The sequence below is a fragment of the Rissa tridactyla genome, chromosome 5 (genome assembly GCF_028500815.1).
Source record: "Rissa tridactyla isolate bRisTri1 chromosome 5, bRisTri1.patW.cur.20221130, whole genome shotgun sequence".
NCBI classification, from domain to species: domain Eukaryota; kingdom Metazoa; phylum Chordata; class Aves; order Charadriiformes; family Laridae; genus Rissa; species Rissa tridactyla.
Window position 1 is genome coordinate 32,064,439 of NC_071470.1, and position 18,357 is coordinate 32,082,795.

Sequence of the window (18,357 nt, forward strand, 5' to 3'; positions counted from 1 at the left end):
CCCTCCACTCCATCACAGAAGTGTTTTGGGGTTGTTAAGAGAAGATCTTCCCTTTGCTGGAATTTAGCACCTCAAGCAAAGCACCAAACCCAACACTCAGCTTGAAGGTTTAGCTGGGAAGTATTACAGGGAAGCATCACATACGACCATTGTTGGCCAGACCTATACAGCCTCCCACCTGCGATCCCTGAAAAAAGTATTCACTAAATCAATTCCATCCACACAGCAATGGTTACAGTCTGCCAACACTTAGATACTCATTAGCCTGATTGATTTCCCATTATCTAATTAATTACTGCAGATTTCACATTTCATGTTACTTGCCTTGCCATTCAGGTGATGGCTCTAGATTTGTCTTTGTGCCTTGCATATTTCCCTGGACTGGTGCAAAACTCCAACCAGTCACTGGCAAGAGCGGTCCAGAACGTCTCTGGGGGCTCCATCCCCTGCCCGAGGATGGAGCCAAACCTCCCACCGGCTTCCCATGCTGGAGGTGCCAAAGGCTCCCCAGGTAACCCAGCCCAGAGTCTCACTGTCCCCCCTGTCAGAACATTTTGCTGACACCCGATCTCCTTGCTGCAATTTAAATGCATTGCTGCTTCCTCTCTTGGATGCTGAAAGGCGATGATTTCCTGCTTGCGCTAGCTTCTTTTTTGCATAAGGAAGGGAGCTTGTTACATTCATTCTGCCTTACTCTTCACTTGGTTTCCGTACCTATACCAGTAAAAGAGAGTGGGAAATTGTACTTGCTTTATGTGGAATAAGAGACTTCATAAGATGTTGTGAAATCAAGCCCATAATTTTTTATTCTAAACCATACGTTACAGATACAGTTCCCATCAAGTGCTCATTTAACATTCAGTTTCATTTCTCCATAGGAGTAATTAGCTTGCAATGAGGAAAATCATTTAATTAGGCCCACAACTGATTAAAGCCTGGTGCGTAGCCTATCGAAATAAAGGAGAAGATACAAATTGATTTCAACATGTTTTGGGTCAGACCCAATCTTCCAAAGCAAATAGAGAGATAAGACAGCATCTGCTGACTATTCACCTGCCAAGTCTTTGTGCTGATCTCTAATTTTAGGTCCGGCAGCAATTGTCCAGGTTGTTTACCACCTGGGCTGTTTTGATCGTCTCTCAAATGTGTGTATTGATGTATGAGCTCTCTTATCTCTACAACTATTCTAGCAGTATGAGGTTCAGGATCAATACTGATTCCTCCTTCATTCAGCTCAACAGCATTTTATTTACCTAATTACTAATATCCATTGAGGGCCTGATGTGGCAAATCTTGACTGAGCAGTCTAAAATGAGCGAGTTTGACACACTACAGAAATGCAGAGTATTATTATTAGTGTACAATATGGGATGCACCTATGATCTTCCCGTCACAGATTCACCTGGATCCATCATGGCTAATACCAGTAAGTGACAGAATCCTATGGCTGGTAGATTTGCGTCAGCCACATGAAGCATTAATTTTTCCCTACTGGGAACAAAAATCAACAATTTGCTTACATACTTACTGCAGGCCTGTAAATACGTCACAGACACCCGTTCTTTCATAAACAAAAATCTGTTCTCCCATACACGTATGCAAATAGCTTGGCTCCTGAAGAATGGCTGTAACGAAAAGACATCAGGAGTCCACCCCCAATTTTCTTCTCATCTCAAAATCTGATTTCCCCAGCTTACAACTCAGTTGATTTTGGATGTCCAGGCACTAAGGTGAGCGATCTCCGTGCTCAAATCGTAAATATAACTTTTTCTTTCTTGGTTCTTCATCTGTAATTATTCTATAAACTAATGGCAGCTAACTATTTGGTTGTCTCCATAGGATGCATGAACTCATTCTTCCATATCTAGATGGATTTTCAGACTGAAGAGCAATACAAATTTGTTGGAGCTTCTTCCTGTAAACTCAGCAGATGTGATTCACAGATACAAAGGAAGCAGGTACCTTGGGTAAGAAAACATTATTCTTTTTTTTTTATGCGCAGAGGATAGATGCCATTAAGACTGTGTCACCCCTGACTGATTTTATTCATGAAGCCCACAGTTGCCTCCCTGTTCTCTTAAAGTGGACATTCTGTTTGCCAAAGGCAGACTGGTTTCAGCCCCGTTTGCTACTACGTGTGCACAGCCTTGCTCTGTTCCTTTCTCTGTCCTGCTCTACAACAGTGGTGCTAAGCGTCAGGGCAGCTTAGAAGATGATCACAGCGAGGTAGAATATGCTTTTACTGCTATACAATGTACTTCAATCAAAGTAATGTAACAAGAAGGCCCAACTGCAAATTTTGTTGGATAACGGAGAAATGTTTAATTTATTAGCTCATTCAAGCAGTGACCTCATGCAGATGCCCATGCCCCCATAAAGCATTCCAACACAAAGTGGGTCTGAGTCGTGGTTTCTTCAAAGCCTCTGCGCTGCACTAGTCTATATATTCTGTGGAAGCTTAATGCTATACAAGTGTACACAAGGGCCCCTTTCCTACGCCAAGGGAATGTAACAAGGCCATGACATGCCTGAGATTCAGATCCAAAATCATATAACAAATCTTCCCTCTGCAGTGTATCATAACGCCGAATGTGCTGGACTGGGGACTGGGACATCCAGTCATCTTCCCAGCTCTTCCCCTGCCTTTGCTGAGTGACACTGGCCAGCTGTTGCACCTACATCCCCATTTCTTTTTTGTCTTTTAAAATGAAAGCAGTGTTACTACTGCCTTTCATAAAGTGCTCCAACGCCAGCGGCATCAATAAAGATTTTTAGGATGACACTATCCAAAACTGACAGGCGTGGTTTAGGTAAAACAGAGGTGAGGCAGAGCAGGGTGATGGAGTAAATCAGCGTCTCTCAAGCTTTTCAATCTCTGCCTCACTTCAATCAGTTAAGAATAATTTCATGCCTGATCACAGAAATGGCTGCAGGGCCTGGCGGCAGGGTACTGCACGTCTCGCTGGTCGGGGAGTGCTGGCGGAGAGGGGTATTCGAGGTCACCACAGCCAAATTCTCAAGGACGCTAAGATACAAATGTTGTATTTCATAAACAGCAAGTAAGAAGAAATTAATGTTATAAGGGACTGGCATTCAGTTTGAAGTACTTTTTTTTTTGATTTTACTTTCAAGCATGTCTGTTTTCATAAAGCCTTACTAGATCCCAAACAAAAATGGGAGAAATCCAATTGTTTTGGGAAAGCCAGTGATTCAGTGAAGTGAACAACTGGTCAAAAGCAGGCAGCAAGCTAGGCTAGCGAACATCACGTACCAACCTGAATGCCTGGGAGTCACTGTGTGCAGTTCTGGGCCCCACAATTTAAGAAGGATGTGAATGTCCTTAAATGCATCCAGAGGAGGGCAACAAAAGCTGGTGACAGGGCTGGAAGGCATGTCCTATGGGGAGCGCCTGAGGACTCTGGGTTTGTCTAGTTTGGAGAAAAGGAGGCAGAGGGGCGACCTCATTGTTCTCTACACCTTCCTGAGGAGGTGAAATGGGGAAGAAGGTGCTGATCTCTTCTCCCTGGGATCCAGTGATATGATATGTGGGAATGGTTCAAAGCTGCACCAACGGAGGTTCAGACTGGACATTAGGAAGGATTTCTTTACAGAGAGGGTGGTCAACCATTGGAACAGGCTTCCTAGAGAGGTGGTGGATGCCCCAAGCCTGCCAGTGTTTGAGACATTTGGACAATGCCCTTAACAACACGCTTTAACTTTTGGTCATGCCTGAAGCGGTCGGGCAGTTGGACTGGATGATCCTCGTAGGTCCCTCCCAACTGAAATAGTCTAGTCTATTCACTCAGGTCTACAGGTTCCTATGACCTCTATACTGTTTATTTGTTGTCTTGGTCCTTGGACCAAGCTACTCTCCGAGCCTACGCCTGGGTACAGTCCAAGGGGCTAAGGACCAACCCAGAAGGCACACTGAATGAGACTGCAGAGACATGGCTCCTCCACACCACGCAGTCCCTCAACGTTATAGCAGCAACTTAGCCCCCCGAATACCCCACATAGCTTCATGTCACATAATCTCAGTTTTATGCTCTGAAAGCAGCTCTCTGATGGGCTGCCACACATCTTCAGGCACTTTGAACTTAAAAAAACCCACCCCAAACTAAAAGCAAACCACACATAAAATCAAGTGATGACTAAAAGCCACATGTAGCAGCCCAGAGGAGAAGCAGAGCCAAACGGCTGCAGTGACATCCGCCATTTGAGATCAGGGATGGAGAATGGTCTTTGGCCCTGCTTTATTTGGCAGGGTAGAGGTAGTTAAAGTGTCTCAAAGTGGGCTTGGGCACTGACAAAACTGTTACTTCTGAAACTTCTTTCTATTCAACTTCTAGGTGTTTTGGTTTCTGCATTTAGAAAACAAAGTTAATGATCTGAATCACAGGTGAGATGAGAAATTAAATGGGATTTGAGATGCTGAGACAGGGAGCTGAAACTTGCCAGTGCCAGCTCTGAGTACAGATCCCCTCCTGTGTAGGAAGACAACTAAGTCTTTGCTAATCACTTAAGCCTTGCAACACCCAAGGAAACAGGGATGGACTGCAAGGCACAGTGAAGAAGCTTGTTTCTGGACATAGGGATAAGACACAGTAAGGAATCTTAAATATGGAAGAAAGAAACGTGCAGTAGCTGCAATGCGCCAAATCTGAAAAGCATGGAAGGACTAATTATTTCTTTAAGGCTGTACGTGGGGAAGAGTGAATGAAGTTGTTTGAATTATGGATCTTCAACTTCAGAGCTCTGCCCTCATCACAGCTCAGGGCAGCCAGCAGTTCTGATGTCACTGATCTCATATGCCATGTCACACCACCGGACGGATTTTTGGAAAAGAATGGTGTTGTAACATTTAGACATGTAAATACTACCACTCCAATCATAAAGTGCAGGCAGTGAAGAAACTGCAAACAGTGCAGGTTTTGGGGTGTGGCTGCTGATGGCTCTCCCTTCTGCTTCTAAATATGAAGTTTTTCAAACTTCACCGTGAAGTGACAGCTACCCTTTATCACTGCAGGCCAGCTGTTTCTTTAGCACTCAGCTGTTCCTGCTGCTTGCTCATAGAAATGGAAAAAAAGCTATTTAGAGACGCAAATCTGCAAAGCCTTTGAGCACACGTATATCTTAGAGCCTGTCCTTCAGTTCTTAAAGTAATTCGGTTGATCTTCTTTCACACCCATTTTACACCTCTGCACCCATACTGACACCAACAAAGCCAGTTACAGTTCACTGTCACAAATAAAACCAGATCCAGAACAATTCATTCTAGGTATTTTTAAAGCTGCTGTTGTGCCTCCTGAGGACTCAGCTGAATTCCTCTAGGAGAAATGATCTTTTTTTTTTTTGTTTTACCAACTGCTCTGAGTTCTCTAACACACTGTTGCACGCTGTACAGAAAGCTCCGTCGATGCAACTACAGGTAAATGTGTGTTGGCGCTTGTTTGGTATGAGCCAATCCACACACTGCCCTTTCTAAATCCACGTGGGTTTACTCGGGATTTCATCAGCAGGGGCTCTGCATGTGTGTATGGGTGCGTGTGTGTGGTTACACACATGTTTATAGTTCAAGCAGACTAATATAGTTTATGACTCCTGAGGTCGAGAGCTACCATGAACAGAAATCAGCCGTTTTCTGTGACTGCATGGGTCCCTATTTTGCCGTCCTTAACAGCACTGCACAACATGCATAGTCCAGCTGGCTTCAGTGGCCCCTCTTGTCCCAAAGCAGCCCTTCCATGCAGGGAAGAGTGGAACCACAGTGGAAAGTGCCAATATCAATGTGAAATTGTGCTCAATCACCTTAAAACAACCATCTTCAAAATACTTCTGCCCACATTTAAAAGCAGAAAGGGCAATCCCATTGAGTCTGATGGTTTTTACCCCAGGAGTGGTTAGAGCTGTTGCGTTTGGGTCTCAGGGAGTGCAAGAAGGGTGTTACGGTTTGAGAAACCCACAGCAATTTATTGTCGTTTAGACAATTATTCTATCACCCGATGACTCCTCCCCACTCGGGAAGGGGAATCTGGAAAAAACAAGGAAACCCAACGGTTGAAATAGAAAGAGATTTAATAGAATAACACTAAATAATTAACATTAATAATAATAAAGAACCAGCATTGATCCTAATACCAATATAAAATATACAAGGGTAATACTCAGCCAATTATATCGGTAGGAAGCAGCAGTGGACAGCAAATGTTGGACACTGCGAGTGCTACGGCTTTGGGAGGAAGAGAAGGGCTCAGGGGTCCGGCACCAGGGCAAGGAGTTCTCAGGATCGCAGACATCAAGGGAGAGAGCGAACTACACAGCAAACTTCCTAATTTATATTGAATGTGATGTTCATGGTATGAAATAATCCTGTTGGCCAGGTTGGGTCAAGTGCCCGGGTCATGTTCCTCCTCATCCCTGCATCGGACAAGGCTCAGAAACACTGAGACCTTGAAACCTGCATACCATAGTGGGCTATAAAGTAAATATTTTCACAAATCCAGATACTGGAGTCTTCTAAAAGTGCAGTTTTTGTAGGCATTAGAAGAGAAATTAGTCCTGTGTCACTCAAACCAGGATGGTGAAGGCAGCTGCATCCCAGCAGTCGGATCGGACCGAGTGCCGAGGAGCGTCCAGTGAAGGCAGTGCTCAGTGGGGTGCGAGCACAGTCTATGTACCCCTCCCAAGCACTGACCCTGCTACGCTTGTTTGGACTCCTGTGTTTCTAAAGGCAAACGATGTGTGTTCATAGTGTGGTGGGGAGGAGCAGGAGAAGCTTTGGGCCTTCAGAACCTCAGTAAATCCATACCCAAATCCTGGCCTTTCATACAAGTGTATCCCACTTTCACCCAGGTGCGTTTATACACCTAGGATGTTTATCTTTCTTTCTGGACATATGACTGATTCCACAGCCTGTGTACAAAACAGTTTTAAGATATGTTTAGACACACATACAAAGAAATATGGCTGCTCTGAAAATCTGAGGTACCGCTAGACCACTGTGGCCACAGCAGAGAACAACAGTGCCTTATCTGTATATCTTTGCATTTTCTGTACTACATGCCCTATGCATGTGGTCAGGCAAAGGGAACTTTCTTTCTTGTGTGGACAACACAGACCTTCATATATATGGTTTCATGCTATTTCGTAACAGAAAGCAACGTCAAATAGTGTCTAAACCTACTTCCAGTTAAGTCAACAGCAAAACTGTCATAAATTTCAATGGCTTTACAGTGAAAACAGTACTATCTCACCCACACACAGAAGAATTTCAACAGTTCAAGCAGCAAGTGGAAAATGTTAACAGCAATTTTTTTCACCATTGCAATCTATGCACCAAATTCTCTTCTGCCTTGTAATTCATGGAGTCAGACCTTTTCCAAGCAGATACAAAATTATCTTAAACTACAGTCACAACGCTGCTTTCTTCACAGCCTTTTATTTTGTCTCACCCCTGATGCCTGGACCAACTGGCAGTAAAATGTGATTGGTGTTTCAGGAATGTTCAAGAGCCACAATACACTTGTGTATCTGAGGCAACAAGATACAGACTAATCAATTATCAGGTATAATGTATATGTAGTTTTACCACCAACATGTAAAAAGAGTAAAGCATAATCCTTATTTTAATCTGAATCGCTATTATCCTCTTAAAAGGGAACTGTGGCTGACATCTTCTGCCAAGGAATAAACACACAGGACAATATTCTGCAACCCTCCTATACGCTGAATAGCTCTTACTCAAATAGTTCAATTAAAATCAATGGGACCACTTGTGTGCACAAGTGCTATTCTGCAGGAGGACTGATTACAGGCTTCAGCACTTTTGGCCTGAAGATGTACCAATGTGTGATCACAGCACAGCTTAAAATGTGCCTATTTTAAAATTACTTGCTCATGTTAAAACCAACCAGTTTTAGGCAACAGCTGTGCAGCAGCTATCTGAGATAAGGATGCAAAGTTAGCAGCGCAAATAGTATGGTATGGACAGGAAAGGTGCTGAGCTCCTTCCTGTTCAGCCTGCACGCCAGGAGCCAGGCTATTCTGGTAGATGGCTTCTGTGTATCCTGATGACGAAAGGCAGCTGAATATGCTGGCAAGGGTTGGAAAGCTGGCAGTAACTCTGCCTGCGTTTCTGAGTTCCACTGTTTCTTTTTTCAGCAGGTTAGACTATTGTGTACAGTTTAGTAATTCTTTTGAATCTCTGTGCATGTTTTTGCAGTACTGCTGTTTTCCTCTCTTGCCTGCACACTCTAAGGGGTCACGGATATATGTGCCAGACACATTTTTACAGCATCTCTGGCATCCCATTTATATCATCTTTTTCATTCCAATTCACTTCTTGTCATACTTGCCACTACAAGAGCAGGAGGTTTTTCCTTCAGTTGTAGTCATATGCCAACATTCCTCTGACTTACACCCCTGATGGTAAGGAGAAACAGAATTGAAATCTGCTTAAAACGTCAGTTAGTTTTAGGAAACCCCTCATGCACTGGTGGTGGGGAGAAACCCCAGTGGGCACCCAAAGAGCCCCTTTCTTGCTCTAAGATGCACAAGGGCCCAACCCAGAGGCCTAGTGATGCCCAGGGGCCCTCCATTTCCCAACGCCTGGGGAGGAGGTTGGTTTTTCACCCCCAATGCTTGCTAAGCTCCCTGGGCACCGTCACAGGGAAGCGTCTCCTCACGGCCCACTGCTATGCTTCCCTCCCCTTCCTTGCAGGGGTCTCTGGGGCTACCACGGACCCCGGGCCCCGCTTCCCTCCCCATGGCCTGCAGCGAGCAACGCGCTCGCATTTACGCGAAAAATTAACAATTTTTTGGGTGAAAACAGCCCACCGCCCAGGGGACAACAGGCGCTGAGGCGCAGGCCCAGCGGCTGGCAAGGCTCGAAGGCTCCTCCGGCCGCGGCATCGCGCCCTCGCATCAGCGAACCGGGGGAGCGGTGGGTCGTTTGGGCCACCTCCACCGCCCACACACTCCTCCCCGCCTCCGGTTTCTATCCCGGTGAAGCGTCTCCGCACCCCGTCCCCCGCCCCGCCCCGCCTCGCCTCCCTCCCCGCGACCACGCATGCGCAGCCCACCCGGGAGGGGCGGAGCCCGACCGTCCCTCCCCACCCCCGGCATGGTGGCGGCGGGTCCGGCAGCGCTGGCACAGCGCGGGGGCCGGCGGGCCCGGGAGGGAACCGCTGCCAGCGGCCCTGCCCGGTGGGGGGAGGCCTGACCGGAGCCGGTAACGGGGGTGAGGTTCGGCTCCCCAGGGCCGGCTTCGGCCCTGTGGAGGCGCCTGGGCTCTTCCGTCCACGCCTTTTTCCTTTTCTTTCCTTTTTTATCTTTCTCTTTTTCCCCCCAGCCCAGCCATCCGCGTTCCCAGCGGTAGGTTCGCCGTTAACGTTAGTAACGGCTGCCCCTCGTGCGGCGCACGGCGGCCTCTGAGGGCGGGCGGTGGGGGCGGGGCCGCTCCGCCCCCTCCGCCTGCCTCTTCCTCACGGCAACGCCGCGCCTCCCGCCCGCCCCATTGGCTCCCCCCATCCTGCCGCCCCGCCTCCCGCCACCCGGCACGCCCCGCCCGCCCCATTGGCCCCCTTCCCCGCCCTCATTTGCATGTCGCGCCGCGCACCAATGGGCGGGCGCTACCCTGCTTAACATGCAAGAAGCCGGCCACTCAGCGAGCGCGGGGGCCGGGCCACCACGTGCTGTTGCTAAGCTTCGGCTTCTAAATTGTTACTATAGTGGCCAGCCAATCGGAGGCGGCGATGGGGATCTGTCAACATTCCCTGCCCCAGCCAGGGGAAAAGGGGGGGTTGCTCCGGCTGCCCGTTGGCCCGGCAGCCAACCTGCGTCCCGCCTCCGCGCCCAACCGCCGGTTCCCATTGGCCGGGCGGCCCGCCCGTCGCCTGTGTGTCAAATGTAGGTTGAGAGAGGTGCCTTATAACCGGGGGCTTGGAAGTCCCCCCGCGCGTGAACTCGGCGCGGACGCGGACGAGGGGCGGCGGGGGGCGAGGGGCGGCTCGGCTCGGCGCAGGCAGCCATGGAATTGAACTCTCTGTTAATTCTCCTGGAAGCGGCCGAGTACTTGGAGAGAAGAGACCGAGGTACTGGGCGCAGGCGATCGGGCGGGCGGGCGGTCGGTCCCCCGCAGGCGCTCCCCGCCGCTCCCGGCCTTTGTTGTGTGGCGGCCGGGCCGGGCCGGGCCGGGGGGGACCAACCCCGGGCCCAGCGGGGCCGACCCGGGCTTGGCCAGAGGCACCGCGCTGGGGGAGGAGCAGTGCTCTTCTCTTGGCCTTTATTTTGTTATTTTTTAAAGAAAAAATCGGTTATTTTTTTGTCAGTCTCCGGCCGGGGACGGTGCGTGTGTTGCGGCGCTCAGGGTCCCTCACACTTCTCTGTGTGTGGCAGTGGGTAATTGTATGGCAGTGCTCCCCCCACCCCCCCAGCGCAGCGTGACAAGGGTTTGCATGATCCGCCTCGTTTTTCACGGGCACACCAATAATCCTCCTCATTTCGGCACTTTTTTTTCCTTTTATTTTTTTTCTTTTCGGTTTACCGAGTTGTTGTATTTTTTTTTTTCTTTGGTCTCGCTTCTTTAAGAGATGCCAGAATAAAATCCAAACAAATCAACCAGAAAAAATTCTGTTCTCTACCCTAGCGTTCCTGCAAAGGAGGAAAAAATGCATGGAAAAAAATATATTGCCACTAATGCTGACTTTGTCCCTAGAAGCAGAACATGGCTATGCATCAGTGTTACCCTTCGATAGTGACTATTCCAGAAAGAAAACAAAGGCAGGCACCATGGCCAGAAAATCCCAGAATAACAGGTAATAGACGCACCGCTTTTTCAGAATGAATCGGCAGCTTTTCCAATGTGTCTAGCTCATGTGCAGCGCATACATTTATTAAAAATAATAACTAATCCAGTGTCTTAGTTTCCCCCATCCCGGTAGTCGCCATTTTTTTTCCCTGGATGGGCTTGGCTCTGTTTTGATCTCTCATATAAACACTGCCACGCGTACACCATCTCCTTAGTACTCACTGCACTTCTAAACCATCCGCCCTCATCGCTCCTTCTGCTCCGCGCTCACCGACAGCGGCTTTTACTGCAGATCTTAACACCATAATCGCCACCCAGACTTCTCTTTGCATGGCACTAATTTCCCCACCACCACCACCCGGCATTTATTTATAAACCACAGGCAGCGATCCGGCCGCCTCCCCCATCGCAGCCGGAGCAGATGCAGCCTCTGGTTGCAGCGCTGCACCGGGCTCCGGGAGGGGGAGCATGTGCGGGGCGGTGGGGGAGACCCACTCCTTGCACTTCAACTTCTCCTGTAGGTATGAAGCGAGAAGGTGCTGGAGTGAACTTGACCTCTCTGGGGCTTCTGCTGCACCGTCGGGTCGCCCTCCTTCCTGCCGCATGCAGATCCATCAAAGTGCACGGCTCGGTGGTTTATTTATTGTGATTATTGCCCGCCTTTTTGTCATGGTGGTGGTGGTTTCGTTGTTTTCCCGCAGCCGCTACCTGTGCTGCGATGGCATGAGCGGCGGGAGGGCTGCTGTGCGCAGGCTCTCTGCAGCTTTGTTTGCTGCTCGGGCAGCGGCTGTGTACGTGCAGGAGGCTGTCTTACAGGGACAGTGCCGGCCCCTGCCTGCCTGGGAGCTCCTCCGGTCCTGTGCTGTGCCTTGCTCTGCTTTGCTCTTCCAGGGCTGCTCCGGGGAGGACTGAGGAGACCGTGCCCAGCTGGGCCTGCTTCGCCCTGGAGTGGGGATGCTCTTCCCTCAGCGCAGGCTCTGCTCTGCACGGTCGTGCTGGATGGTGGCTCCTGTAGAATAGCCTAAAATGAACTCGGCTCGCACGTGACGTGTTTTCCAAACGAGCAGTGAGTCTCGGCGGGCCTGCTCCGCACTCGCTCCTCCAGCGGGCATCCCGCAGGGCAGCGGGCAGCTGTGTCTGCTGGCGCTGGGGAGGTGCGGGGCAGAGGGCCAGCGGCCGCTCGTGGGGCACCGGAGGTGCAAACTGAAATCAAAAGCCGATGAGCTCCCTCCTTGAGAAAAACAGGAGCTGCTGAGTGCCCTGCTTGTGCCTGCCGTGGCTGAGCAATGTGTCTTGAAGATATCTGAGGGGGAGCAAATTGTTCCCCTACGTCCCTACTGCAAGCAAGGCAACCATTTCAGGGGGTATTAATTGCAGTACTCCTACATTTTCTTGTTTTGGTTGAATTCTTTGTCTCATCTTGGAGCATAGAGAAGACGTCAGTTCAGTTTAAAAAAGAAAGTCATCAAGAGTGGGAGGCGGGTCTTGTTTCCTGAGACACTTTGCTCCTGAAGATTTTTAATTATTTTCTTATAAAGTGAGCTCACTGCCTTTACAAAAAATCCACAGTTAGCCAAAACAGGTCTCATAGGATTTCCAGCTGTAAACTGCTCATTGAATTGTACGGATTTCTTCTTTTCTGTCTCTTGCATTCGAGAAATCTGTGTTACTTACACAGCTATTATTCCATCGTTTCCGTTCTTAGGTCTCTTGTCATCCACTGCAAAATAGTTATTTGTCTGAACTGTAAGCTGCTTTCAGGAGTTTTTAGGAGAGGATTTGTAATCTATCAAATACAGCAGAATTAAAAGATTTCTGGTTACAGATTTGCTAGCGTTATTAAAGCTTTAGCCAGTTATTAAAGCTGAGGCATACATGTCTGCTTGCAGTTACCTTCCTGCTTTTTCTTCTGCCTGTAGATTTATATTTACCTCTTCAGTCTTTCGCTCTGATTCGCACTGTGGAGCAGTGGCAACCTTCAAAAATGCCATCCTGCAGTACAGGATATATACATTTACTTACACTTTCTTTTCTTCTAGCTGCGGTGGATTAGGGGCGAGTAGTTTGTGTTGCGGGACAGGATAATGCTTGTCAAGAAACGGTTTCAGGAGTGGCCACCAGCAGGACAGTGGTTTGCCTGGACACTGTGCTTGCTTGCCGGTGAGGGAAACAGAGGCGCATTGCTTTAATGCAGCACCCTGCTATTTCAGGGACAGAAGTGCAGCAGCAGGGCCCTGTGGGCACGTCTGCGTTGTACCTGACGACTCTGTGCCCCCGTCTAGCAATTGCGGCTCAAGCCTGCATGTGAGCTTAGATTTGAGGGGGAAAAATTATCCTTACATTTGAACATCCAGTCTAAAATGCATGAAGTTAACGCTACCATCGCTGGTCTGTTATTATTTGGAGCTTATAGGCTATAGGCTCCGAGCCCCAGACTAGAGTCTGAATTTTTGATAATACAGTTAAATCTTCCAGAGCAACTCAAAGATTAACAGAGGGAGACGACTGGCCAAAGTTCAGAGGATCTGGAGTGGTCGTGGATGATGTGTACCACTGGGCAAAGTGTTTGTCCATATTGTTCCACTTTAAACATTTTCCAGACGTGCTGGGTTTAGAGCATCAGATTCAGGCAGGCATGATTGTGTACATATCTGAAATTTACGCCTTATTATTGTGGTGTTTTTCTTACATATAAAAATATATACTTTAGGTTTCAAGAGTAGGAAAGGAGCAGAAAACTGCATGTTTCAGAACTGCAGGGGCTTTGTTGTTGTTTTCATTATCTATTTTTGTATCCTGCTGCTTGCAGCATCTGATCAGATTAAAAAGTGAGATATATATAAATGTATTTTATTTTTTTTCATGCTTTATGAGCTATACATCTATAAAAGCACGAAAAACATCTTCCTCCTCATTCTTGGAAAAATCGGAAAAGAAGGGAGGAGGAGAAAAACTGTCGGATGTGAGGAAGCCTGGCGTGCTGTACCCTTCTTTGTTCTGTATGTTCTTCCCCCGTGTTGCCTGCCGGCGGGGGCTGAAGAGCGTACCCTGTGTAGTACAGGTGTGCTGACCGGCTGGCTGCGGGCTGGGGGACCAGGCAGGGATGGATTACAGCTGCCCTCTTGTTCAGCGAGGGCGCTGGTGGATGCCTTCTTCCTCTGCCGAGGTGGTGGGTGATGTTCACGTAAGAAACCATTTCTTGAGACCTTCATCCTCTTGTCAAAGGCTGGTGAGGCCCAGACCTGCAGGAGAAGAAGGAGGAGAAAGGCTGCCTGGCCTTTGGACAGGATGCTCAGGTCAGGGCTATAAGAGCTTGCCAGCCCCTCGATTGCAATTAGGTGAGAAGTAATTTTGACAGGTCTGGATTCATGCAGGGAAAAATACCAACAGAATTGCATTTAATTAACCAAAATCTGTAAGATTTCTGTCCACTGCAGGAATTTAACGTTTTTTGCTTTGTCCACTGATAGCTTTGAATCAAAATTGGAAATGGTCATTAGCAGTTTGTTGCTAAACAATATTCTTGGGGTTATTGGTAGCAATCAGACACAATTTTTAGCCATTTCTTTTTCACTTCTACATTAAAATTAATTGATTTTTATGTGTTTTCTTCTCACTCAGTTTCCTATGGTGTGCCCTTTTCCGTGTCACTCGAATCAAACTGCTTTGTTTTCTCTGTCTTTCCGGTTTGCTGTTTGTACCGTGTCCTCAGCTGAGATTCAGACTTGTTCCCCTCCAGTGGTTTTGACCAAAATCCTCTGGCAAATGAAGCTGTATTCTTGTGTTGCAAAGAGGACGGGAGATTGGAGAAAGTCACAAGATGGACTTTTGGGGGGAGGTAAACCTAGGTCACATCTTCTTGTTATACTTATCAGGTGCTTGACCACAGTATAATAAATGTCTCCTCTTCACAGAGCAGTGTCTGTAGTTCCTCAAGAGTGCCACACAATCTAATAATTCTTGTTCATGTGTGGTTGGAATTAAAGAAAAGGCATAAGCCAAGCAGCTGGATTTAGTGCAGTTGTGCCTTGGAAATGTTAATCACAAATATTCAGAAGTCCCCCAGAGCTTGCTGTTTGATCCAAGGAAATGGAGAGGTAACATGTGTGTGATGTGCCGAGGAGGAATACAATGCAAATCTGAAATTCGGTGACGTTTGCTCAGGAGGCAGGGCACACTGATAGAAAACCAAGCAAGCCTGGAGATAACTGGGTTGTACTGTGCCCTGGCTGTAATGACACCTACCAGGTGTGGGGTGGTTTGAGCTGTACGTGGGTGTGAGGTGCACATCTGCCTGTGCATGGGGGAGCTTGGGCAGCCGCTTTTACATGAAAGGGTCAGAAATAAGGTAAAATGAAAACTAAAATCAGAGTGCTAGATGCCAGTCTACTGAGGTCACGGTTAAATTTACTTGCAGAGCAAGGAATTGGACGTCGGTGGTGCAGTGTGTTTGGCCCGTTAATTTAGGAGCTGGTTTATTGAAGGAGGGGGGAGCTAAACAAATGCCGGTTTATAAATATAGCTTCTGTATCTATTAATTAATATTTTTGCTCATGTGTTATATAAATAGACTTGTACTTGGTGCTCTGTTCTGGTGAAGGGTTATATCTGGAAAAAAGATGAAAGCTGCATTTGGTGTTTCAAATAAAAACAGAGCCTAATGTCCGAATTCCTCTGTTAATGTTGGCTCATGGTGAGGGTCAACCTGTGGCCTGCAGAGCAAGCCCCTTGCTCCATGCAGATGTTATTCTGTGACCACACAAAGCAGCTTAGGGATCACAGCCTGATTTTTATTTTGTTTTTCCTGAATTTTTTTTTTTTTTGCGTGAGGCCGAGAATAAAACACTGCAAAGCAGACTGTGCAGACATGGCTCCTCTGCTTTTTTGCCTGGCTTTCTGAATTCGGTAGATCCCTCTGTGTTTGCTTTCCTAAAGCTGGTGGAAGAGGTACAGAAATATCACCGCACTTGTTCTTAAAATGGATGCATTTTAGTCCCAATATAATAGGTCTCACCAACTGGTCTGTCACCTCTGAGGAACTGCAGTAGGTCTGCCATGTCTAAGAGTTGCAGGATTCGTGCAATTGAGGAAAACAAAATGCCACCTTAATAGAAGCGTGTTGGGACCTCGCCGCCACAAGCATGTGGCAGCACAAGCTCGAATGAGGTCCTGGAGCCAGAGCTCTGTGTCGAGGCTGTGCCAGTATGCCTGGTTCCCAGATCCCAGCTGAATCTGCAGGGCTGGTTAAATTTTGCTATGAGGAGAATGCAAAAGTAAGAAAGAGGTAAATTTTTAGTGGATTAATTCCATACAGGCTGTTTCTTCGACAAGCTGTAAGTGATGTGTCCAGTTTAAAACAAATGGAAAAAAACCCGATGACCCCAGAGCAGTGAATACTGGGCAGGATGTCTATTTATGTGCAGGTTTATTGCTGCACCACTCCTCATTTCAGGCGATTTGGGTGGTGGGCTGTAATATTTGCAGGTGCGTCCCTCGGCAGGTTGTGTGTGTGGACAGGAAATTCCCTGGAAGCGAATTGGGATCCTTGCAGCCTTAAGCTGTGTCGCAGTCACAGCTAGAGAAGACTGTGAGTCTATGCCCACCTGCACCCTTGGGAGTGGGAATCAGATGCAGACACTTAGTGTGTAGTCCCTTGTAAAACTTCTTGCTCTGTTCTTACTCTTTTTGGCCTGGACAGAAGGTGAAGTGCAGGCAATGCAGTTTGCATGTGGCCCTCCAAGTGCTGTGTGACCTTAGGTGGAGTTGTGTCCTCTGCACGTGGGTTCTCAATACCTTGCCAGCCCTGCCTGCACCAGAAAGCCCTGGCGTGGGCAAGGCTCTTGCCACCATTTTAAGCATTTGGTTAACTAGCCTGCTGCGCTCCCTATAGCACTTCAAAATGCATTGGCACCTGGTATCAGTGACTTGTGGCCTGGACCTGGCTCCCATTAGCCTTGGGGAAGAAGTTTCAGCAGTGTTGCTGATATGTCCTGGCTTTTGTCAGGAGTTGGTGCTGGTTTCCTTCCAACAAGATGCAGCGTCTGGTGGGGCAAATGGATGGAGGAGTAAGGGAAGATGATTTAGTAACCAAACAGGCAGTAGCTCGTGTGTATGGTGAAATCTCAGCTTGGTACACGTGTGGGCAGTTCCTGCTGCCTTACCTGTAAACTGGTAGAAAGTTACTCTTTTGCAGGGGGGCTTGTCTTTCCTGGGTTAGTCTTATCATCTCAATTAGCACCTGTCCTAATAGTGATGAACGTTGCATCAACTACGTGCTCAAACAGGATTACCTAGAAGTCTTGTTCAGGGGAGGGAGGGTGGTGGAAGGGGACATCCTTAAGGACTTGATGTTGGAAGTGGCACAGCATCTTGCAAACTAACAACTGCATTTACTTGGCTCCTTCCCCTTCTTTCAGGTCTTCTTTTGACAATTTATTCTCAAAGAAAATTTAACTACTACTTCATAGCTTGTGAACTGCTTGGCATTTGCTAAAGGGATATTAGGGCTGTCTCAGGTAAACAATGTAGTCTAAGCAGCAGCATTGCTGATCTCTTCCTTCTGAGTCTGTGATTTTGCTGATGATGTTTTTTATTGTTGGCTTTTCCCCTTAATTTTTATCTGAACCTTTTTATTGACACCTTTCCTTCATCACTGCTACCCCAACTCCCCAGGTTTTGACTGGAGATACAGAACCTGATATACTGAACTTAAGCTAAACACCAGAAGTCTTCCTTCTCTTGCAGCCACTTTTGAAGGGCTCCACTAGACCATTTGTCTGAAAACCACAGTTGTACATCTGTCTCTTCTATATAAATATGGATATCCATGTATCTTCTTAGTCCAGGCCCCCACCTTACCTTTTACTGAAGTAATAAAAGACTCTGTTTTAAAATGGAGGTACTGCTTGGGCTGCTGGTTTGTGTGTAGACCCATTCTTACGGGTTTTTCCCTTGCTTCAGGTTGCATGAAGAGCAGAAGATGATGGTTATTCTTGCAATATACTGTGCTGTAGACAGTGAAGGAGAGAATAAAAAAATTTTAGAGAGACTATCATCTCTTCTGAAAACAAACCCAACAAAAAAATAAACCATGCTTATAATAGGGTATTTAGCCTGTTCTGAAGATGGAGCAACTGTCAGGTAAATGTCAAAGCTCTCAGTTTTGGTTCCTGGATAGGGCCTGATAGTTGAGGCATTAGTCAGCCTTTCTGCACCTCCTGAAGTGTGTAGCTGGTGCCCGTGTTTGCACACGTTGATTAGGCTTCTGCATCCCAAAGAGGCACGTGTTGGCCACCACTCCATTTGGTAGCTCGCATAACCAGAGCAGGCAGCCATGCCCCCTAGACCCAAAACTGGCCTGGCAGGACCAGGCGAACATCAGGGTCACCCTTGGTGAGCCAGAGGTGCCTTGTAGGTGTACTGCGTGCGGAAGAACTTCAGGTACTCATTGCATCCTCTCTTAACCCAGCAAAATACTCTGTGCAGGCTGAATTTCTTGGCCAGTGGTTCTCCTGGTGGTGCACGGGCCCCATGCACGCTCACTGGAGCTG

At 47.6% G+C, this 18,357-nt stretch overlaps 1 protein-coding gene across 3 annotated transcripts in view; it reads left to right on the forward strand.

Moving 5' to 3' along the window:
• Nucleotides 1-9,946: 9,946 nt before the first annotated feature.
• The window catches only part of MXD4 (MAX dimerization protein 4), a 41,103-nt gene continuing 32,692 nt past the window's right edge, over nucleotides 9,947-18,357 (forward strand). Inside the window, exons 1-2 of one of the 3 annotated variants that reach the window (XM_054202169.1) lie at nucleotides 9,947-10,091; nucleotides 10,715-10,814. In XM_054202169.1, coding sequence (XP_054058144.1) covers nucleotides 10,028-10,091; nucleotides 10,715-10,814 — 164 coding nt within the window. In that variant the 5' untranslated portion in view covers nucleotides 9,947-10,027. Of the gene's footprint in view, nucleotides 10,092-10,645; nucleotides 10,815-18,357 lie in introns of all 3 variants that reach the window. The other 2 variants (XM_054202170.1, XM_054202168.1) reach the window with 2 other exon arrangements.